Consider the following 25,206-nt stretch of genomic DNA (forward strand, 5'->3'; position numbering starts at 1 on the left):
CTAGAGCCAGGGCTTAGAAACCATCCCTTCAAATCCAGCTTCTCAGCTGGTGCAACCACTTCATGACAGTGTTCCTGAGGCCATGTCCTCAGGGGTAGGGCTGTCCTCAAGGTGGTCACCTGCTCTGTTCTCAAGAGCCCCACTTATGAGAATGGGTTTTCTCTTTTTCAAAGATGTTATTGTCATTTTTGAGAGAGAGAGAGAGAGAGAGAGAGAGAGAGAGAGAGAGAGAGAGAGAGAGAGAGAGATGTACACATGAGTGCAGTGCCCATGGAGTCCGGAAGAGGACATGAAGTCATGAAGTCCCCTAGGGCAGAGATAAAGCACTTGTCAGCTGTCTGAGGGAGTCCTGAAGGAACACATGTGCTCTTAATTGCTGGGCTGTCTCTCTAGCCTCAATAAAGGGCATTCTTGCATAAATCCATGATATATAGAATGAAGCCTCTGGTTGACACCAAGCATTAGGCATCCATACAGGGAAATATTCCCTCTTAAGGAGGACTGGGCCTAATGTAATTAGCAGATACACTGATATGATAGAGGACAAAAGCATATGGGAGTGAGCTGAAGTATAATTGATGGGAAAATAGGCAAGTGTTTTGTAATCTATGACAACTACATGAACATAATATTGGCAATGATGGTCATAAAAATTCTAATCAGGGCTGGGGATGCGTCTCAAGGATACGTCACTTGCTCATAATGCACAAAGCCCTGGGTTCAATCCTGTCCCTTCAAATGCTAACCAGAATAGCAGGAATGACTGCGTTTTAAAATATATCTCTGTGCCAGAGCCTCTGAATACATCTAACATCGACAACAACCATGACTAACAGACTGCATGGATAAACCACCTGAGGCTAGGGGAGGCTGCAATCACTGGTGAACGTAGCTCAGCCAGGATATGATAAAACCCAATTCCAAGCCAGCTTGACTCCTGAGCTTTTGTTCCTTTCATTCCCCCATCCATAACCCCCACCCACAGTCACTTCCAGGACAAGATGAAACAGTCTAATTTTCTGTCTCAATGGGCCACAGCTCAAAAACCCTCCCTATCATTCATGACTCAAGGGAAGCCACATTCTTAGCTTTGGATTCAGAAGTCCTTTTCCTAGCCCTGTTCACAGCCACACCCCTGTCCCTGAAGGCTCTTTTGGTTCTCACTGCCAAGCTCCTTAAGCACTTGTAGCAGGGCCTGATTATGGAGCAACCACTAAGCCATTAACTCCAGTTCTCTTTAATTAGAAGAGTAAGTCCTGGAAACCCAGGCAGTTCCTTTCTAAATCTCTAGCTGCCAGTCAGCTTTAGCTGGAAGCAGAGTGATTGTCTTAACTACCAGAGGCTTGGCCAGCATCGAGGACTGCCCAGGCAGGGGTGGCAGAGATGGAGGCATTGGCAGTCTTCCCTTAGCTACAGTAAGACTAGGCCCTTTCCAGACCTGGGTCACTTGAGTGTGCCTGCACCACTGCTGAGAACGGGCCTTGGTGACACAGGCCCTTCTAGCTCCAACAGAACATTCCTCACAGAAAACAACAATATGTGCCGTAATAAATGAGTATCTGTATCTGTGTCCTTTCCAAATTCACATGTTGAACCCTAACCCCCAGTGTAACATCAAAAGATGGCACCTTTGGGGAGTGATTAGGCCATGAGGTCAGAGCCCAGACCAATGAGATTAGCATCTTCATAAAAGAGATCTCAGGGTCTGAGAATACACCTCAGTAGAAGAGTTCTTGCTTGCAAACCTCAGAGCTGTGGATTCCATCCTTGAAAGAAAAATAAACCCCCAAAACAACAGTATCTGAAACAGTGCCCTTGTCCCTCCACGATCCAAAGACACAGCAAACTGATGTTATCTGTGAACTAGAAAGTGGCCCTCACCAGACACTTGGGCTCTCAGTGCCTTCATCTTGACCTTCCCGGACTCTACAACTGTGAGAAACAAGTTACTATCGTGCATGAGCCATGAAGCATTTTGTTCCAGCAGCCCCAACAGAGGCATGCACTGTTTGGGTTACCAATGAGCTATGCCACTGCATCCAGAGTTTACAGTAGCATCTGAATCCTGAAGAGTTTTCCTTCTTTCTTCCTTTCTCTGCTTGTCCCACCCATGCTTTCTTTGTGTTATGCCTCAGAGCTTTGCCAAGCTAACTTCTCTGCTAAGTCTGCTTTCCCTGCACTGTCCAATCTACTCACTTCTGGGCCTTAGTCTCTTGACTCTGTTCTACCTATTCAGACCTCTCTGAGCTCAAGTTGACACATGCACACGTCTACTATTAAGTGACATTTAGCTGCCCCAAAGGCACCTCACATGAATCCTCCATAGCAAATCCATTTCCTGTTCCTGTTCCAGGAAGAGGGGTCACCCCCCCCCAAATAAAGCAACAAAAGCACCTTCATGGAGAAGACCAGAGGAAACCTAGGACTCACTCAGGCTTCTGCTGACCAGTCACATTGCACTCCACTTTCCAGACTTCTCCAATCTGTCTAGACCTCTTCCCCACCTATCCCCCACTTGACTAGACTGCCCATCATTTCCTTTAAGGAAGACCTTCTAAGCTCCTCATTGCTCCTGGACACTGCACAATCCTGTCCTGGGGTCCTGCTGCTCCGACTCTTCCAGTCCTCTCAGTACGCTGTCTTGTCCTACATGACAGTTCATCTGAAACCAACCAAGTTCCTCCTCCCAGGCACTTTAACCTCTTGGCTCTGCCTTCGTCGTGCTCCATCTCCCCACTGGGATGGGTCTCCTCAGCATGGCTCCCAAGTCTGCAACTCCAGCTACTCTGCATTCTCTCTCCTCCCCTCAATCCCTACCTGTGCGTGAATGCGTGCGTGCGTGCGTGCGTGCGTGCGTGAGTGAGTGCGTGCGTGCGTGCGTGCGTGCGTGCGTGTGTGTGTGTGTGTGTGTGTGTGTGTGTGTGTTTTCCTGGCAGCTCCTCTTGTCCCTCACACTCCATCTAAGGGTAAGTGAGGGCTTTCACTGGCAGAACCATCCTGATGACCAAGTTCTAGCACCATCCCCTTCTGTGCCCTCCCCCAACACCAGTTACCACATGCTCATTATCAGTTACTTCCCTTCCCTGTAATCAGCTTGAAGGACAGAGAAAAGGCTTGGTGTATAGCCAGTGTTTCACATCAACTGAATGAGCAGGAAAGTGAGCAAAGCCCTAGGGCAAACAGGGTTGTAAACAGTGGCTGCTCTAACTGTCCGTGTAGGGCCAGGTGTCCTTGGTGGTTCACACACAGAACGCCCAGTCTTCATCCTTTAGGTGACTTCAAAGTCAGGACTTCCCAGTGCAGTCTACTTCACCCTCGGATAAAAATGGCAAATATGTGTTTCCCCCTTTTCAAAGCCAAAATATATCTCCCTAGAATTTTTATTTATTGCTCTAGTTCCAGCTTACAGGCTGCTCAGAACAAGCCCACATCTGTAGGGGACAAGAATCTGGCTAAGAGAAAGAACAGGGTTGGCAGAGAGTAGCAACAGCTGTGACTGCTGCCAGCAGCATGGGGCTTCTGGAGCTCTTCTCCTTCAGGTGAGACACCACATAGCTTGGTTTTGAATTATCCACAACCCTAACATTCTTTCCAAACATGCTCTTGACAACAACCGCCACTTATTCAGCCATTTGACAAATGCTAGTAAAGCTCCTACCATGTACGTGCAAGGTCCTTTCTGTGGAGCTTGTATTCCAGCGAAGAGAGAAGGATGGCAGGTAAATAAATAACAAGATGAAGAAGTCTACTCAGACAGCAGAAAGGACACTGGATAAAGTAACAACATGGGAGAGAATGCTTGGCATATCTCTTAAGTGAAGTTATGATGGCCTACAAAGTAGAATGGACATGTCAAATGATGGCCGCAGGGCATATCCAGAGCAAAGGGCTACAGGCAAGCCAAGCTTAAGGAGGCTAAGGAATAAGGAGAAGTTAGGGAGGAAGGAAGGAGAGCAAGTAGGAGCCTAGTGAAGTAGCTGGGCCTGTTGGGTCAGGATGAAGCATGTAGATTTTATTTCACCCAAGACGGGAACAGACAAACTAAGTATACCAGGTTCACAGTCTCATTTGGCTGCTAGCCTCATTCTGCATACCATGGGTCTATTGTTGGGGTTTATGGTGATATTAAACTGCAAACAGTAACCCCAAAGAAGGTATTGCTCTCTGGAGAACGGTGTTGACAGGCAAAGAACTGAAATGTTTGGTGGGTAGTCTGTGTAGTAAGCACAGGCAGAGGTGAAAGCAAGAATCACCTACAGGACTGACTCTCTTTCTCCCCAACACAGCAGAGTTTGATGGACTCCTATCCAACTGTGATGGGAGCATACTGCTCCTGGGGATTACCCTCTTGACCCCTCGGCCAGTGTTCCCAACCTATAAGAGGGAAATCTGGTTCAAGAGCTCGGAAATGATAAGCTGACCAAAGGGGCTGAGAGAGCACAGTGAGCAGTAAGGGCTTCACTTTAGGTAACTCATCCAGCCAGGATGCTGACCTGGGTTGGTTCTCCTTAAGTTTTGAGACAGACTAAACATCTGAAAAACAACTAGGTTTATATCACCTCGTGGCCACACAATAAACTCCCTCTTTTAGCCGGGACAAGCAAAGTCCCGCTGACTTTGGTGGAAACACTGACAGAGTTGCTAGGTAGGAAGGACAATTCAAACTGACGAATTCCAGTTCCGTGTGGTATTTCGTTATGTAATCTCACACAAAAGCTGACCACTGGGATGGCATGCCATGGCAGCACTCCATGGTCGTGACGTGCTGAGGATTTGAGGATATTTCTTAAACTTAGAAGGAGTTCAAGTAATGAAAAATTCCAGGACACATAAATCTGAATGCAATACAAGGTCTGTGTGTATGAGGGGTGGTTTGGAAGAGTTTGTGGATTTTCTTTTCTTTTTTTCGTTTTTGCTACCCATCAAAGGGTTAAAGAGGACCTTTAAGTACACACTCCTTAACTGGTGAGCTCACCTTCTGGAACTAGGCAGCTTAAAGAACCTTTCCCCTTCACTGTTACAAAGAGCTCTATCAATCTGCAAGTACTCAACGAAACTGCCCACACAGCAATTTTTGTCATGTTCAATCTAATTCTCAGGAATCTCAGTTTAAATTTATACGAACAGCATGGAAGAGGAACACCCAGGTAGTAAATTCCACTTTTCCCTTTCCAAATGACTTGAGAAATGGCCTTCTTCATTAACAGGAAGGAGAACGAGGGGCTGAACATGTAAGGCTGGCACAGGCAACGTCTGGGAATTTCCAGGCGTCTCTAAAGTGAGTGAGGAAAGCCTGGGTCAGCCGGTCAGGCCTGGGACAGCACTGAGCACACGCACTTGATCCTTCCTCAATGCCAAGACAGTGGAGCTCAGGGGTGGGGAAGGACCCTTGACAGTGGTTACAGACGTGGAGAGTGAAGACAAGAGCGGCCAGGGTGGGTGGCTGGGGTGGCAACAGGGCAGACTGGCCATGCTTTGGGGGTTGCAGAAGCTAAGAAGGAGTTTTATTTTAATGCCTTCTGTGCATGTTCAAAACCCTCCACCAGTACCACCACCCCCAAAAATTGCAAGGCTGAAGTCAAGGAAAGGAAAAAAATTGAGAAGCACAAAATCCAGTTAAGTAAAACTAGGTACAAGTTTTCAAAGAGACCAAAGAGGGTTACAGTTTGGAGCAGAATGACAATGCCTCCAATGATGACTTTCGGAAATGATTTTCCGAGATTATTCCTGACTTCATGATCCACGTTTGTATTTGTTTTCAGAGGCATCAAGAAGAGGAAGAACAACAACAACAGAAACCTGGACACCTGGCTTACAAGTGCCTGGAGAGAGACATAGGAAGGTAATAGCAGGGTTTTCCTTTAGATGACAGGTCTGCGGATTTCTTCATGCTTATAAGAAATTCTAAGTTTTCCATGATAAATGTCTTTCTCACTTAAGTTTTAGATTACTTTTTAAATGTACTGACAAAATACTGTATACACTTCCACTTGCTTCCATACAACTCTGAGTCTATAGCACATACACAGATCCCTGCAAGTCTGGGCAGGGAGCCATGAAATGGGTTCTGGCATACTTGACTTTTGGTGGCTGGTAGCAACTAAAACACTTTGCCAGTAGGCTCTATAAAGGTGACCTCAGCCACTGGGTATACCCTTTCCAAGCAGAACAGCTGTTTCCAAGCCAGAAACGAGACTCCAGTCTGTATAAGCCCATGACACTTGTTCCAAACACTTTCAAACGCGTCTCTGGGGCTATGGCTGTCCCGGAGCCCCAGCCTTCCTCTACCCTGTGGCACAGTGAGTACTGTGTGATCCCCACTGAAGATTCTCCTCCAGAGCTCAACGCCCCTCCATGTAGGTTTGACTACAGAATTCTAGCCCACTTGCATGCTCATTTGTGCACTGAGTCATCCTTCTTTACTCCCTTTCTCCCCTCTTTGATCTCTCTGCACCCCCTTTCTCATGCTGTTTCTGATACAAGGCCTCACTTAACCCAAGCTGGCCTCAAACTCAACTTGCTATGCAGCAAAATCCGGCCTAGAATTCTGGATCCTTCTACCTAGGCCTCACACAGGGCTAGGATTACAGGCAGGCTCCAGCACACTCAGCCATCCATGGATTTTCTATTTTCTCTTAATTAACAAGACATAATTATTATTTTCTAAAAGCAAAATTTAAAAGATACATAATTTTATACATCTCAAAGAACATAGATACCTTTAAATGTCTAGTTACTATGTGTTAACTGTAATTACCCACTGCTTAATTCAGTCTAAATCTTCCTTTTACTTGAAATTAAAAGTTTTCTTCCTCACTTTGAATTCTGAGAGGCAAAAGCTCATCACTTTAAATTGTAGTGATAAAAACTTGGAAGGGCTCTTCTCTCATTACAGAGACACTATTTATTTATTTATTTATTTATTTATTTATTTATTTAGGCTATTTCTAGTGATGTTAAATGACTCTTTTATCTAATTACTCAATTTCATTCATTTCTTTGCATTAAGGAGAAACAACTTTCTAACTTCACAGTATACAAAACAAAAATTGTATTAATAATTTATACATGCAAAAGATGGAAGTCTGCGCACACACACACAAACACCAAACAAACCCTTTCTTCTGTATGTTACCTTGGTTATGGTATTTTGTCACAGCAACAGATAGTCCAGCTTGTAAATCTTTTTTTTTTTCTTTTTTGGTTTTTCAAGACAGGGTTTCCTGGGGATCTGCCTGCCTCTGCCTCCCAGTTTTGGGATTAAAGGCATGCACCACCACACTGAACCTAATCTTTTCATGCCTAGCTCAAGAAATTGGCTCCCCTAAGGCTGTGACATTATTATTCTGCCATGATTTACCTTTCCCATGCAGGTCTATGAGTCACATGGGGTTCATTTTTATGTGCAGTGTAAAGCAGGGATCAAAACCCACTTTTCTCCTACATAGGCTACTCACTTGACCTAGCACTACTCATCAATAAAACCTTTTCTCACCACACTGCAGTGACGGCTGAGCTGAGAACCAGGTTGCACACGTACATATGCAGGTGCTTTGGATTTTCTATTCTGTTCACATTTCAGCTTCTGGATAGCAGCTGCACATTTGTTTCTGCTGCACAACTCTTAGCATAATTCCAGGTTAACTTTAATCTTTCCACTTTTGTATTAATATTAATTATATTCATTGAACACTTATTGTTTGTATGGCACAGTTCTAAGTGCCAGGGATTACAGGGATTATTTAATTTAATTTTCCCACCAATTCTGAGTTAAATATTATTACCCTTGTTTCAGAGATCAGAGAATGTGGGGCTCAGAGCTAATCTTTTCCTTCGGAATAGGAACGCTGTTCTTTCTCATTCTGTTAGAGTAGCTATCATTATTTCCTTAAAAATGTTTCTTTCTTTCTATCTTTCTTTCTTTCTTTATTGTGTAGGTGTGCACTCTTGTGCTCAGACCATGGCATACCTGTGTAGTCTAAAGGACAATTTGCAGGAAGTAGTTTCCTCCTGCCACGTGTGGGTTCTGAACTCACTCATGCCATCAGGTTTGGCAGCAAGTAACTTTACCAGATGACTCATCTTACTGGCTTTTTTTTTTTTTTTCTTTTTTCTTTTTTGAGACCCGATTACACAGGTAATCCAGGCTGGCCTCCAACTCCAATCCTCTTTCCTCTACCCCCTGAGGACTGGAACTGCAGGCATGTACCACAATGCCCAGCTTGTAGTTTTGTGGAAAGCATCAGTAGAATATGCTACAGCCAACACAGTTAAAGTGTGATTTATTTTTGCAACAACAGATATAAAGGGAGCTTCTTTCTTTCTTTCTTCATATACTTACAACTTGCAACTGGTAGAAACTTGCAACAATGTCTAGTTTAAACTACTATTTTATTGCTGAGGAAGAAATTTCAGGGAATCACAGACAGGCCTAAACTTCCAGAGGCAGCTGAGGCAAAGACAAGGTGTGATGCCCATTCTTCTGCTCCTACCCCAGCACTCCTTTGGCACACTGCAACTGCCTCTTATCATGCAATGGGGGTGTTGGATCCCTGGGCCTCCCCACTGGCTTCCAGGTTTACATTGGTGCCAGAGGCTTGAAGATGCCTAACTAGTGGGCTCTAGATTATCTTGGCTTTAATGAGCAAGAAAACTGGAACCAATCAGCAGAGCTGGAACCAGATGAACAGGCTGGGGACCAAATTTGGTTTAACAAGGTGCACTGAGACATCCATGAAAAAAAAAAAAAAAGAGAATTTCCAAAGCCCAGACCCCACAGAAATCAGGCTAGCAAGATTTGAATGGAACATAGGAATAAGACTTAGAGGGGTGGAGCTGTCTCTCCACTTAATCTTTCCACTTATATCCTCTCCTCAAAACAGGAGCGCATTGGCAGGTATCCCAGAAGCCCACTTTCATGCCAGAGCCCTTGCGTGGCTATTTAGTTATTTGGATATTTTGAGTCAAGGTACAATTAAGTTAAAAAAAAAAAAGATCATCCATCAAGGACAGTTAGTTGTTCAGTCACCAGTGCCCCAAATGAATGGAGAAGATGTGCACTTCCTTCTGAGCTGACGGACCTAAAGAATTTTCCATTGCTCCTCCCAGATTCATCAAGGGCCCTGCTACCAAAATAAGGTTTGTCTGTGATCGAGTATTTGAGTTGCCTGTGATTTGCCTGAGGTCAGAATGCCCTCTAACATAAGAGACTTCAAGAAGGGAAAAAAAAAATCAATGTTTCAAAACTGGGATTAGAAATGACTTCCCAAGGAATAGGCGTAGGAGGAAGAGCGTTCAAAGCACAGGGCATCATGAAGATGTCAGAGACAAAGTCCAGAAGTGTATCTGAGCAGAAAATTGCCCACAAGTGGAAATTTTCTCTTCCAAAATCTATTGAAGAGTGAATAAGGTTCCCTTCTCAACACAAAGAACAGATTTTATACATAGTTTTTGGTGAAATTAAATGGTACATGTAGGTCTTATTTTTTAAAGATACATATAGCACATTTTCAACAGATGACAGATTAAACTTTCCTAATTAGGTGTGAGTTGCCTCTCAGCACAGTGTGCAGTTTTTAAGACAAGCACCCCATTGAATCCTAGCATTAGGATTCTGTTCATGAAAGTGGACGGACCAGGGAAAGAATAAGCTGTGGACTAAGAAATTATGGAGACTGAATCTGAGGGCTCAAACCATGACATTCTGCCTGATATACAAATGCCACAAGGCAGAGCTGGAGAGATGACTCAGTGGTTAGGAGCACTGACTGCTCTTCCAGAGGACCTGGGTTCAATTCTCAGCACCCACATGGCAGCTCACAACTGTCTGTAACTCCAGTTCCAGGGGATCTGACACCTATACACCAATGCACATAAAATAAATTTAAAAAAAATGCCACAAGGCCTGAAGGCCCTTATGGGAAAATCATGACAAGGCCAACAGCTAAAAAGTCAAGAAAAAAGGTAATTCCAGATGAAAATAGCCAGGAGGGGTGGTCAGCTACTAAGACAGTCACACTGACTTTGAAGGGCCTGAGCGCTCCAGTTCCATTTTTAAAGTATGGCAGTATTTGCAGAATACACATATAAAGCACTGAAGCATTTGCACACAATCTATGCATATCCTCATTTAAAGTAACCTCTAGATACTTACAAAACCTAATATATATAAATGCATTATAAACAGTTCTTTGATTGTACTGTTAGGGGAAAGTCTACATGTTCAGTGTGGATTCAACTTTCAAAAGCATCTTTTAAACTGTGTTGGATGAACTATTGGATGAGAATCTGAGAACTGGGGGCTCAGAAACACATATATTTGCCCCCAGTGACCTCCCTTACAGGCAGTACAAGGTTGGTCCATACGGTAGTGCTGAGATGCTGAAGGCTAACTGGAAATCTTGTTTCCCCATTCTGTGAACTATGTGACAAAAGCCTGGGGGCCACCTTTTTATCCTGTGTCAACGGAGCTTGTGACAGGCAAGGGGTATAGCTTGTAGGCATGTGAGATACACTATTCCTGGTGGTAGGAGCACAAGGAAATGTGGTTTCTTTCAAGCTGCTCATGCAGCAGAGAATGCAGCAGACCCAGTCTTTTACCACACCGTTCAACCAGATGACCTGCTTCTCTTACACTGCCAAGGCAGTATGCTAACAAGATAATTCATTTCTTGTGGCTTGTAGAGCAAGCGCAGCAGACACAGGGACATTCTTCTCCAAAAGGAATGAGCCTCCCTAGTGATACTCTTCCCGGGAAGGGCCAAGTCCTGAGACTGACATTCCACAAAAGTCACCTAAGGTCTTTTTAGATGCTCTTAGGTCTAGACTTTTAAGGGGCAGATATCAAGGTGTGAGTGTTCACAGTTTGGGAGCAGGTAGAGTCCAAGTGGACCTACATTTGAATGCAGGGGACAGTAAGCCACTGCCTTCTTAAACTATCTCCAATTGTGCTTCAAATGTGCTAACAAGTACTAACATGTGCTAACAAGTACTGTCAGCAACCCAAGTCAGCACATAAGAGCATGTCCACAGGGAACAGGTACATGGGATCAGTTGTCTGCCCACCTTTCTCCACAGATGGTTTTGGGGCATCTAGGTATCTTCTGTTAGAGAAACAACCCTGGGCTCACTTGTGGGGAACCAGGACAGCACAAGGCACACTGCTGAGTTCAGTGGCCCCTGCACAGTTTTAGAAAAGTACCACAAGTGGGAACCCCAAAGCCTAAAGAAGGAAACAGGTACTCTGTCGAAAGCTGTGAAGGAATAAATAGCCGCAAAGAGCTAGGTAACCTAGATTCTTCAAGGCACACTGGAGGACCACATTAAGTACACTCTGAATTGTGCCATGCATCTTGTTGATTTTCGAGTGGAGGGGAAGAAGAGAAGAAAATACGTTATGGCTAAACTTTAATTTTTGTTCATTTGGCAAAGATATAATGAAAAATGTATATAAAAATTTCCAAATCTGTTGATTTTTTGTTATTGATTATTATTTTAAACACACTTTTTATAATTAGTAATTGGATTATGGTCTAAGCATCTGACTGTATAATGCTGATGATTTTTGAAATGTGTTTAATGGTTTAATTTTCTTTAAAACCATCATTATTTGTAAGTGTTTACTCTAACACTCACAACTACATAACTATAACAGTTAAAGAACAGGAGCCAGCAAGCCAGCAGCTTCTGACAGTCGCCATGCACGCTGAGCCACGGTCCAGGCCCACACATTGCTCCTCTCTGTCCCTGAGCACTCATGAAGCTCCTGATTGTCTGTTCTGGTCCCCACACTGGCAAGAGGACCCAAAGTGTGTGCAGCATAGCTACAGCCAGGCTTCTGCAGGAGAGCTCTGTGAAGAAAGAAAGGGAGATCCCAGTTCACAGCAAAAACACACAACAAGTACGTTAAAGAAGGAGGTCCACGCCGGCTAACACAACCCTCCGGTCACTACATGGGAGGAAGGAGCTGGCAGGAAGCTGCTGCTCTGACAGCTGTTTAACAGCCCAACTCTAAGACAACTTGAATATGTATCAGAACAAATTATGTGTGTTTTAGATTTCTGACCACAAAGCAGACAATGAATTCAGGTTTAAATTAATCTTACTTGTTACACTGTTCACAAAACAAAAAGGGATCAGCTAACTCTCTGATTTTACTTAAAATCATCCTTTTCATCATCTGTGCTCCTGCGAGCATTCCTTTTCATATGCTTATATATCCTATTTTTGTAATTACAATGTCTCAGGATTAGGGATTTTCATTTCTTCTTTTTGCAAAAGATTTCAAGATTCCAACCTGTTAAGTGAATTTGGGGACCCAATGTAAAGGAATTTTTTTGTATAGTCAATTTCTACATAAGGTGTTCAGAAAAAAAAAAACAACTCTTGGATTCCTAGTGATATTCTAAATATTTATCAAATAACCAAGCATTTCCTGTAGAAAGATGAAATTTGGGCAAAGTTATATGACAGAGCATAGCTTTGTTTCCAAGGGTTGTGCTGGGGCATGAGGGGTTCAGAGTCTGGCAGAATTGTCAGCTTCTTCCGACACAATCTGTGTGACAGGGGCCACAGCTAATGACTAGTGTGTCTTATGATCTGTGATGGAGTGATAGTCATCATTAAGCGGGCACTAGCCAAATTCCCAGCAAAGGAACCTGAGCCTATGTGCTCAGTTTATATTAGTACGATTCAGGTGTCAGTTCAGGAATACTTCAAGGGCTTTTTGTTTTGTGTTGGACTAAATGCAAAGTTAGAATAAAATAAAAAAGGAAAATCTAATGGTTAAATTTCACATTTGTATTTTATTATCTGGAATACTTTTTTCATAGTTATTTTAAAAGACTTAAAAGTCACTCTACTTGGCACAGAAAATAATAACTGCATCTTATATTTAAGAAGTACAATATGCATTCTCTAACTGTAAATGCTGTATATTAGATAAGCTTTTAAGAGCAGATATTAGCTGTGTGTCTTAAATTTTCTACAATTTTACCAAACTTCTGGTCTGTTTAAAGTATCATTTCCAGCCGGGCGGTGGTGGTGCACGCCTTTAATCCCAGCACTCGGGAGGCAGAGCCAGGCGGATCTCTGTGAGTTCGAGGCCAGCCTGGGCTACCAAGTGAGTTCCAGGAGAGGCGCAAAGCTACACAGAGAAACCCTGTCTCGAAAAACCAAAAAAAAAAAAAAAAAAAAAAAAAAAAAAAAAAAAAATTAAAAAAAAAAAATAAAGTATCATTTCCTTAGAAAGGTATGCGAAATTAACCTACAGCAATAAAAAATGTATCAACTCATCTTTGTATTTCTGTCATTCTGCTCTATATATTTTGAAGCAAACTGTGACTATGTGTTTAGATTATATTTTCTTGAAATGGCCCTTTGTGATCATAATCTAGTGAGTCTTTACATGTAGTGATGCTTTCTACATTCAGACCTGTTTGGTCTATCCAAGTCAGCTATCAGAGGCCAAGCGATAACGTAAGATTAAGTAGTCATCATTACCCCCAAGAGTAAGCCAACTAAATGTATTCGTATTACATGTACTCTTGTATTAAGATACCTTTTAAAAAGATTCATTATTATGTTTAATTATGTGTACATGCGCATCTGTGTGTGTGTGTGTGTGTGTGTGTGTGTGTGTGTGTGTGTGTGTGTGTCAACCAGCTCCCCTGGAGCTAGAGTCACCAGCAGCACTTGTAAGCTGCCTGACAAGGCTGTTGGGAACAGAACCTGTCTCATTTGTGAGAGCAGTACATCTTTACTGCTGAGCCATCTCTGGGCCCCTAAGACAACTTTTTTTTTTTTTAAATTTTAAGTCTCAAATTTAGGTCTTAATATGTATATGAAAGTATAAGCAGACAAACTTCTGGTGCATTCGTATATAAGAGAATTTGTGCCGGGCGGTGGTGGTGCACGCCTTTAATCCCAGCACTGGGGAGGCAGAGGCAGGCGGATCTTTGTGAGTTCGAGGCCAGCCTGGGCTATAGAGCGAGATGCAGGAAAGGTACAAAACTACACAGAGAAACCCTCTCTTGAAAAACCAAAAAAAAAAGGAGAGAATTTGTTTTGTTTATGTTGATAACTTGACAGAAAGACTTTAGTTGAACTTATATTGTGAAAATAGTCAAACAAAAGGAAAGTCTTATAACTACAAAAGATTTTATAAATAATTACATTATCCAATGACAAGGGTTTTAAACTTGCCCAAAGATCCACTTCAGCACAAGAATTTCCTTCCATCTCCTCCTCTAATTGGCCAACAGCATTAGAGATAATAAAGGAAATAAACTAAGACAACTACCACTACCTCACTTTAAATGTAAAGAAATGTTAAAAGTTGTAGCATGGGTCACAGGGGTAATATTGACATCCAAACCCTCAACTGTCCACAATTTCCTCATAAAACCCAACATATTTTTTAAAAAGACGGTGAAAGAAAGATCAACAAAGACACACAATTTACACAAACAGCTGGAGTTTCTATAGCAATTAAAGTAGATACTGAGGTAAACGACACACTACAGGAAGGTCAGCTTCCTGATGGTGTTGAGGTCACTGGTTTCTACACACTCTCACTGACACAAGGTTTACCGTGCCTCAGGCCCAAGCAATGGGTCTAGTTGCCCTTGGCCCAAGCCCTCTGAAACCACAGTCCAAACAAACCTGTCCTCCTTCAAAACTGTTTCTCCCTGGGACTTACTTGTCACAGGGAAGAAGGGCTAAGACAGGCACGAAGAGAGCAAGGCAGCGAGGGTCCAGAAGGCTGAGCAACACTGCCTTTGCTGACATTTGTGAAGTATTTCTCAACAATGAGGAGAACACGCGTTTCTCAGGTATACATGGAATATTTACCAAGAAAATATATGCCGAGATATAATCAAACTTCAAGACATTCATGAGGAGTAAGGTAAGTTCTCTGCCCATAGTGGACTCAAGTTAGCACTTACTTAGTTGGAAATGGCAAGGATTACAGACAGGGACAAAGGACAAAATGAAACACATGGTATGATCTCTAAGAAGGCTGTGGGTACGGAGAGAGAAAAGCATGTAGGGCATCCAGTGACTCACATGAGAAAACCCTGGGGATGAGGTGAACAAGATCCACCACACGAGACAAAGAGACAGCACAATCGTAAGACAGAATTCAGGAAGCCTGTATGTATCACCAAGACCTGAGATATGAGTTCAAAGATGGGGGCGAAACAAGGGAAGACTAGGCCAATTCCAAAGAAACAGATTTAGTTTAGGACAGAAAGTAAAGCAGGCTTATGTATCAGGATAGAAGCCTAAAGGAACCACAAACTTAGGGACAAAGACAGAGGAATGAAGAAGACAAGTCAAAAAACAAACCAGTTAAAAAAACAAACAGAAGAAGGGAAATACTGTAAGTATACCACAGGTTGCCTGGTTAGGTCTGGTAACACCAAACATTTTTAAAATTCAAGGCAGCAAGCATGATACCTGAGATGTATATATGTCAAGAACACCCTGCTTTGGGAAACAAGGAAAAAAGGGGGATTAAATCAGAAGTCATCATATTTACTGCTGTTAGAAACATGAAAAAACATGTTATTATGATCCAGTAGGAACAATTATTCTGCCAGGAGGAAGGGCTCTGCAAAGTTTTATCTTGCTCGTGTGTGTGTGTGTGTGTGTGTGTATGTGGCTGCTTTTTTAAAAACAGTTGGTTATATGGTAGACAATGTTTTTATGACAAGCAGGGGACAGAGAAGAAACAGGCTCAGAGGGAAACCTATCCTGTAGCTCTCTGTAGGCACACAGGGTGGTGGGGAAAGTCTAGCAGTCTCCAATGTAGAACCAAGAGCAAGCAGGTCCCTTTGGACTGAGGCAGAGGAGCAGACAACACTGTCAAGTGCCTCCCCATGAGTGAAAACAGGCTGGCTCAGGAGGCTTTCTGAAGGCCTGCTGTGTGGGGAGGAAGGGAGAGGGGGCAGGAAGCAGTGGCAGCACCACAGACTGCTTCTTTCTGTGTCTCAAGGGAGGGAGTGCGGATCCCTGAGCTGTGGCAGGGCTGGTGACAGGCTCAACAAAGGACAATACCGAAAGAATACTGTTTATGGGATCCTTAGCTTTGCACAGTGAGGGAAGAGATCTGGCCTGGCCTTGGGGGCTGTGCTGAGCATCTTCTCATGCAGATGTTCCAAGACTTCTGTCTATTTTCTTCCTGGTGGCAGATCTAGACACTCTAACTCAGCCCCTGACATTTTCAAACTACCATCACCCAATCTGTGCATCAGGTTCTCTAACCTATGCCTGGCACATGGGGTCAAGGGCTCTATGCCTCTAGAGGTGATCAGTTATGACAAGAAACTCTTACCAAATGTCACTCATAACCTATGGGGAAGTTGCTCGGGTAAAGATCTCTATGAATATCTCTCAGGAATAGCTTCTAGATGCTGGCTTCTACCAACTGATTGCTGTGGGCTTCCTGGTAAGGGAATGGAATGGAAAGCTTATGATGGTTAGTGTTAATTTGCAACTTGACAGGACCTGAAACTGTTTCAGGATATTTGTTCACACTGACACGCCAAGACTGCTAATCAAATTTACCTCGAATCATTAAAAATAAATAAATAAATAAATAAATAAATAAATAAATAAATAAATAAATCCTAATCCCCCCCCAAAGAATTCCCAGGTGTCTCACCAGATCTTTTGGCTTCTTCAGTTTGTAGTCAGCTCGTGTAGCTGCGCTTGGCTGTGGAGGGGGAGCGGGTGAAGGGGCATGACGGAGCTCTGCTTGTCCCAGGCACTCATCCCACCACAGGGTGGGCCTGTTAGGTGAGTGACAACAGGTGTCAAGCAGCCAGGCCTAGGGCACCTGCAGCTGTTCAGGCGCAGCCATGAGGGTATGGCAAGCGAGATCACGAGGCTACCTGAATGACAGAGCCAGCAGTGAGAGGCTGACTCTGGCAGCTGTAGAGCCAGCGGTGGGCAGTAAAACCCAGGGACTCACAGGGGCTTGCAGGGAGTGGGGGGAAGCTGCCCGAGCAGTATCTGCGGTGGCAGGGAGAGGTGGTGGCATCACTGCTGCATGATCTAATGCCATGCATTGGACACTACATGATAAACATCCATAAAATAAAATCTTTCCCATGTTAAGAATGGGGAATACTACAATGTAGGGAGTTGGAACTCTGTATGGTTCCACAATGTATGGTTTGAAATTGTAAAAAATAAATGAAGGAATAATCAACATAGCTGGGATTGACATAATGTTGATTACAATTATTATCAGTTTGGTAATTCATATTTTATCCATTAAAAAGTGGTTTGATATCTGCGCCAAATATGAAAAATTGACTGTTAAGATACAAGCCTTAGAAAGACCTACTAATGAAACTAAGAAAAATATTCACACAGAGACAGAGGAGTTTACAGCAGAATTTACTGCACCACTGCATGATGAAACTGAAGAGGAAAAGTCCAAGATTATTAGAAAACCAACCTTGGGGCTGAAGAGATGGCTCAGCGGTTAAGAGCACTGGCTGCTCTTCCAGAGGACCTGGGTTCAATTCCCAGCACCCCCATGGCAGCTCACAACTGTCTGTAACTCCAATTCCAGGGGATATGACACCCTCACACATGCATGCAGGCAAAACACCAATGCACATTAAATAAATAAATTTAAAAAAGTAATTTATCCAGTTACCATACAAGAACGACCACCAGATAGCAGGCACCCCCAAGGCTATACAGAAGTTAACTGAAATCCTGTAGAAATGTTAAGATTTAAGGAGATTTAAAGAAGGAGTTGTTTCATATGGTATGCATTCACCCTACGTGAAGCAGATGTTAAATTCATGGGCACCTTGGAACAGAATTATCCTCCAAGACTGGAAAAATTTCACTACAGCAGTATTGGAAGCTGGTCATCAGTTACAATGGAAAACATGGTGGAAAGAGAGAGCTAGGATCATAGAATAGTGAAATACAGGTAGAGGTATTGATATTTCCCAATCAGCTTTTTGGTGAAGGTCAGTATGCTGATTTGTAAAGACAGTTTGGATTTGATGATCAGCTGGCCCTATGTTGTATAGCAGCTTTGAATGCTTGGGACAAGGATGAAGAATCAGGAAAGAGGACTGAGTCATTTACTAAAATTATACAAGGCCCAAAAGAAGCCTTCACTGATTTTTTTTTAAACAAAGATTGACTTCTGCTATACATAGAATAATATCAGATCCAGAAGTCAGACAAATATTAATTGAATCTTTTTGAAAATGATAATTCAGAATGCAAAAGGGTGATCAGGCCTTTAAAAGCAAGATCAGAAACCACAGATGAATGGATCAGAAATACAACTTATGATGCTACTTTGATAGAAGTGATTTCTAAAAATTTTAAGGAAAATCAAAAGGTCAGATGTTTTAATTGTGGTAAACAAGGTCATCTGAAAAGGGATTGTAAGCAGAAATGTTGTGGGATATGTTTGCAGTGACACTCTGAGATTGCCAATAAAGTTTCCTTTGAATCAGAGGGTGAAGTCAGCAATTGGCTGACCAAATTAGCCACAGAGGTTTTGGAGGACCTAGGATACATATAGAGAGACACAAGAAGTAGTAGGGAGGGGCTTAGATAGATTAACAGACCTTTTGGATTGGGGAAGCAGAGCAAGAGGAGGTCACTGGTCACTTCTCCACTGCTTCTCTGATTCAAGGTAAACTTTATTGTCAGTCTTGGAGTGTCAGTGAAAACACATATCCCGCAAATATCCCACAACAGAGATGCCTGTGAGAGCAGAGGAAACTGTACTCTTTTGAGGTATGCAGACTGGAAGACATCCACTTCCCCATGTACTATCTTTCACCAGGCTAGAAGGAAGGCCCTTCTTTCACTGAGCCAACCAGTGGGGTGGGAAGGTAGGCAGGTGCCTATGCAGAGGGCTGAGCACTTTGGTTTAGGATTTTATGCTTCAGAGATGAAAGCAGCCAGGAGACAAAAAGGATGTGATATGGCGACCCAGATGGACATTCATTAAGATCTCTGCTTAGTTATGAATAAAGTATAAATTCTAATTTCCAGAAAGCATCAAGAATAAGTGGATTTAGATGTATTTTTCTTATTCATTCATTCATTTATTCATTATTCACTCATTCATTCATTCATTTTTCCTCCATGGTTCTAATATTTTTACAAAATTGTGCAACTACCAATCATGTGATTCCAGAACTCTTTCATCACTCAAAATAGAAACCCAAGTTCATTAGCAGCTGTTCCTCTCTCCTCTTCAGTCACTTCTAAGGCCTGACAAAGACAACCCTGTCATGTTTAATATTAGAGAATACGAACTACACAACCAGTGCTGGAGAACTGTGAGGGTTCAGGATCAACTAGAGACAAAGGCCCCGACCCGTCTGCCTGACAGTCTGCCCACTGACACAGTGACTGAGCAGAATCCCAGCTCTGTCCAGGAAAGATGAACTTGCTAGCAGAGCTTGCAAGCCGGGGAGCCACACACCCCAGGCTTTACAGAGGCAGGAAGACTGACATGGCAATCGGATTCACACTTTATCAGCCACAAGACAGGAAAGGGATTGTGATTTGGAAGATAAATGACAGCTCTTGTTTAGAAGAGTTTTCAGATGAGACACTGTTATTTGTGCTATAGGGCACTGAGGCACATTAACAGGACTAATAAGTAGAAAATTACAGCAAGATAACAGTATTTCTGAACCTTGCAGGGGAGGATTTCCTAAGAGTCACACAATCTTATGGCAGAATGGGTTGCCTTTAAGGTTACAAGTTCAAATGCAATCTGGATATTCGATGAAGTGAATGCTGAAAGGGTAATTAAAAAAAACAGAGGGTGAGCTTACAGCTGTGGTATTCCCACACTAAAATGGCGAGGTTAACTGTGAGGTGTGCTGCAAGCAATCTGTTACAATCGTAAAATACCGAGCTGGGATTTACTGTCTTTAGATTCTGAGATATCATTACAACTCTACTTGTTATTAAATATTTTCTTAAACAAAAATGAAAGAACCTCCATTGCTGGGGAGTGTTCTTTCCCCTTAGGTGTGTTTTGGGTTAAAGGAAGGAGTGAAACCCAGATCAGATGAGTGGTGAAGCTCTGCTTTGGAAGGGAGGTAGGGGCACACTTCCTCCCTCTAAGTCAATTGGATACTTTACACAATTGATTGTCTACAGCTTGCACCCGACAGGAAAGACCTGGGCATACAGTGGCACGCTACGAAAGGGAGTATGAGCACTGGCAGGCTCTACCTGTCGATGTATTTCATTTTTCACAGAATAGTCCTTCAGGTGATTTCTGGAGGACCAAAGGGGGATATAACTTTTATACATATTTTCTTTAAATAAACACAGATCACATAAATATGACCAGAAAACATTATTTGTTTTTTGAAGCAGTAAATATTTTTCCTTCTAAGTAGGAATGGATATGAACTTGTAACTAAGGGAACCTGAACTTAGCCAACCCATCCCAATCCAAACTGGACCTGCCTTTTTTGCTTTTCACCTCCCTGGACAAACGGTCCTGGCAGAAGCAGCTGTCACAATAGCCAACTGTGGAAGTGCCACCATAAAAAATGCTTGACTGACCACCTTGGGCCTTTCCCAAGCCTTCCCTGGTTTCTTCCTTTTGCTGCTGCCCCACCACATGCACAGATGTCAACTGTCTCTCTGGAATGCAAGAAATAGCAAGGAGATAGAAGGGTCTCATCACCTGGTGCAGTGGGCAACTACTGGGCAGCTCATGATTTCTGGCACCTTTTCCTTTTTACTACAGATTTTTCATTATAAAGCTACTATCAGCACATTATAAAATTTGGAAAGTAGAGCAGAGAGGAAGTTGCTTGTGATCCCATTGTCCTAAGAAGCTCACTCTCTGCACTTGGGTCCGTAACTTACCTTCCTTCAGGGCTCTCTTGCTATAGTTTTGTGGTATCATCTACCCAGCTTATTTATTCTCTTGTCCTTTAAAAATAGGCTAGCAGTAATTCCTATAAATGCATATCACCAGACAGGCAACTCCATGTGATTGATACCCTCTCCCAACCCAGCATGCCCCCTGACTTTCCAGTGTCTCCCTGTGGGTAGTTCCTCAACATCCAGGCTGAGCCGCCTGTCCTTCCTTTCTCCGTTCTGCCACTGGTCTCCACACCCTTCTCTTCCTCATCTCATCTTACCTCATCCTTCATGGACCTTGTTCCCATCTCCTGCCCAGGTCTGCATGCCTACACTTGTAAAACTTCTTCTCCTTTCACTTCAGTCTTTTGATAACTTATTTTCCTCACTGTGTCTGAATTCCCGCTGAACAATGTCTGTGTGGTTTTCCATGGTCTAACAAATAAACATTATTTGCTACTAATCTGTTTTTCTTGCAGTATTTTTTTTTTTACCCATTTTCTCCATGAAACCCTTATCCACATACCTGCATACTAGAAATAAAGCAGCTGTGCAGAGTGAGTAAGGCAGAGCAGAGTCTAGCTCCCTGCTATACCTACAGGTTCAAGAGTCTGAGGCGGACAAGAATCCGGCAATGAAAACACAGTTGATCAGGTCTGCATGAGGTTGGTGGAGAAAAACTTAGGTGAGCTAGTCCCCAGGTTTCAAGACGAAGACGTCAGTGGAGCTGCACTCCTGGCACTTAATGATCAGATGATACAGCAACTGGTAAAGAAAATTGGACACCAGGCTGTTCTGATGGACTTCATTAAAAAATACAAGCAGAACAATCAATGGCTGAAGCCCACTGGAGGCCCCAGAGAGACATCCCTGTTGACCCTGGCACAAGCTGCCCTGAGCATGAAGAGAACTCCACTCCCATCAGCTTGATAATGGACTCCTTGACCAAGGAGTATTGAAGCAGAAAAGAAACGAAAAGCACGTTCTAGCAAGGAATAAAGCACTACAATGGACTAAGTCCTATGTCTTACCAGAATTTCCCTGCATAAGGAAATCACAGCATACGGATAAGGATCATCGAGTTCTCCAGGCAGATATGACAAAGTATCTGGAAAGCTCGCTGTACCCCACCACCCAGCAGTACAACGATGTGGTCAATGCTGTGCTGCAGGCCCACCCTTTCCTAGATGAGAACTGCTGTGGCTTTGTTTTTTTTATGGAAACAAGCCCTCAAAGATTGCTTTAAATATGTTCGAAGACCCATAGAAGACGATGAACAAGTAATGAGAAGTGTAAATTTAGACACCAAAGGGCAGACAAGGAAGTCTCTCGCTGACATGGGAGCTGGCAAGATTAAAATTGTGCAGATGAAAATAAGCCTGAACCCTAAACACTCTGACAACTACAGCTGATTAATGATGTGACAATAAACTGCAGCATTAAAACAAGTGAGATACCTTTTAAAAGTTACCAATAAAACTGATGGTTTGCATGGAAAAAAAAAAGAGTTGAGGCTAGCAGAGATAGAGAAACAGGTATTGTACTTTTGCCATAAACAACTATAAAACTGGAGAGAACAAATGGAGCAGCTGTTTTCAATCACTAACAGAGAAGAGCTGTAACCCAAGGGGAGGAAGGCCCAGCACCACCAGGCTTCTGCCTAGGGCACTGTTCACATGGGTGCTTTGGAGAGGGATCTATCTGCAGAGAGAGCAGGCCTGCTCAAACCTCTGCACAGCAGAGACTTCTCAGATACTGGGCTGCAGTTTGCTCTTGTACATAAGCTGCTCTAGTTTTAGATTACAGAAACATGTAACAGAGAACGTGTGCTGAGGTTATGTGCAGAGTGTTGCTTCGCACGGATGAGCCTTAGCCATAGGAGTATTTGGGAGGGGGGAATGGCGATAGCTTCTACAAAAAGAAGCTAAGCAGTTTTAGGCAACATACTCTCTTGGCTTATGCCTACTAATCATCACTGCTTATTGCAATAGAGGAGGAAACATACAGAGGTTTGCATCAGAGGAAGATGAGGGATGAATACTTTGAAGGTGGGCCATCAATGCTCTGTGGCAGACTAAAATCAAAAGGATGTGCATACCTCATGGGTACATACACCATCAAAGTCCATGTTAGGAAAAAAAAAACAACCAAAGTCCATGTTAGTCCAAGGTAATTTCCAAGAATAACCAAAGTCACAGTAGTCACCAAGGCTCCCCTCTAGAAAAGCGCCAGAAGTCGATGGAAACTGTATCTCTGGGCATGGAGGGAAACTGACAGGGTTTCCTCATAGCCTCCACACAGCCTGACAATCCCCTGCGGCTACCCTTCCTGCTACAGTCACCCCTGGCTGCAACCCTGCCTTTTCTTTCCTAGCAACATCCAAGAATGCTTAAAAGGCCCTTAACCCTCTGCCATTCACAATTTTCTTAATAGACAAGGAGCTACAAGGAGCAGTGGAGCATCTGCAGCTCAGGCCTAGACAGCATGTATCAGGAGGGTGTGCCCACTGCCCACTACACAGCATGTCTTTTTGTCTTTTTCTTTTTCTTTCTTTTTTTTTTTTAACCTTTTTAGAGCTTTATTGGGAGAGAGAGGGAGAGAGAGGGAGAGAGAGGGCAGACGGAAGGAAGAAGCAGAAAGGAAAGAGAGGCGCACAGCATGTCTTGAGGGAGGCTCCTCCATGCTGAGTTTGAAGGAAACATAGTATCTTTTGGGTAGAGCCCATAGGTGTCTTCCTATTATCCTTCATACTGACGCTGGCTGGCCAAGGCCTAGAAGTAGCTCTTCTGCTGTCATGGCTACCTCTTCTAACACCCACAGATAGCTAGTGAGAAGACATTTCTCATTCTCTCCCTCACCAGAGCCTCCACAGGGCTCAATGTTCAGCTTGTATAGCCAAGCTCAGGAATGAAGCAAACCCTTCCTTGCCCATTAAGCTGCCTAAGGAACAGATGAAAACCTGACATGGGTATTCAGCACATGAGAATACAGATTGCCTACTGCACACAGCAGCAGAGAAATTTCCATCCTACCATCAGTGAGAGGCCTGCAGGAGAGAGCATCATCAAGGTCTCGAGCAGTTGATGGGTCAATGGTGAAGATACAGTCTTTTCTAGGAAAGACAGAAAACAGAATTAGCACAAATAATCCACTGTCACAGAATGTTAAACAACAGTTCATTTTGCACATGTGATCGTTTGCAAAGAGCATCTACAATGTCTCTTTAAGGAGGGAAGGACGTGAGGCTGCGAGAGACAAAGGTGTGGTCACTAGTCTCCTCTGCCCTGTGACCTGACACTAACCTCTCCTTGCCCGAGAAAGGGGAGAGGACAGGTGTCATCAGGCAACCAGGAGGCAGCTTCCAGAAAAGAGGCTTCCCAACAAGAATTCTGTTCCAAGAGGGACAGATCCTCTTGGTCAAGTCCTCTCCACTGTCTGATCTTTGGCCTCCCTATCCACCGAGTACATGGGAGTGGGTTCTTCGAGGGTCAGCTATAGCTGCTTTTCTGCACTGTCTCCCACCCAGGCAAACAGAGAGTATCAAAAAAGGTTACCTGGCTTCTGACATGAGGACAGGACCCAGGAATAAGTTATTAAAAAAATACAGAGCCATATAATCAACCTAGTTAAGCATAATATAACTCTATTCATAAACAGACCAGACCACCATTTGTGCCCCTGGGATAGCCAACTACTTCACTTAGAACCCACACAAAAAGCTGAATGTACTGGCACATATGTATAACCTCAGAAATCCTATGGTAATGTGGGAGTGGAGTTCAGAGACCTGCCCAGAAACTCACAGGTCAGCTAGACTGGTGTACACAGTATGACAGAAACAAAAAGATCCTGGTTCAACAAGGTGAAAGAAGAGGATTCACTCCTGAAAGTTGTCCTCTGACCTATGTACATACACTATAGCAAGCTGAAGACATTATGCACTTCAGACACAGGACCAAAAGGACACAAGCTAGGTTTGACTGGAAAATCCCTTGGGGACCAGCTTTTATGGTACCAGAAGACATCATGCAAGTTTCCAAAGGAGGGAAGAAACCAACAGTCCTACCCAGCTATGATGCATATCAACCACAACAATGACCACCAGCATGGCAAGATAACCCTAAGGTGCAGCAGTGGCATGCAGACCTTGGTGGTAACCAACAGTTCTCTAAGTGAGCATAAGGCCCACTCAACAAGAGAGAAACCATGCCTGGGACTAGAAAGGTAGCCAACTCCCTGGGGCTAGTGAAGTCAGGATCTTGGAGGAGAACCACAAGCACCCTCTTACTGAACCAGCATGGTCCTACTACCTTTGAA

The 25,206-nt window shown here is 43.4% G+C and overlaps 1 protein-coding gene and 1 pseudogene across 5 annotated transcripts in view; one reads left to right on the top strand and one right to left on the bottom strand.

The window, feature by feature from the left end:
- Dis3l2 (DIS3 like 3'-5' exoribonuclease 2) overlaps positions 1–25,206 on the bottom strand; it is a 330,432-nt gene that overhangs the window by 93,707 nt on the left and 211,519 nt on the right. For all 5 annotated transcript variants that reach the window (XM_052750513.1, XM_052750515.1, XM_052750512.1 and 2 more), the window contains one exon: positions 23,922–24,001. In XM_052750513.1, the coding sequence (XP_052606473.1) occupies positions 23,922–24,001 (80 nt within the window). The remainder of the gene's footprint in view (positions 1–23,921; positions 24,002–25,206) is intronic.
- Positions 6,257–22,636, top strand: LOC128117998 (sterile alpha motif domain-containing protein 3-like; annotated as a pseudogene).

The sequence above is a fragment of the Peromyscus californicus genome, unplaced genomic scaffold (genome assembly GCF_007827085.1).
Source record: "Peromyscus californicus insignis strain IS unplaced genomic scaffold, ASM782708v3 Scaffold_21__1_contigs__length_65335640, whole genome shotgun sequence".
In the NCBI taxonomy this organism is placed as follows: domain Eukaryota; kingdom Metazoa; phylum Chordata; class Mammalia; order Rodentia; family Cricetidae; genus Peromyscus; species Peromyscus californicus.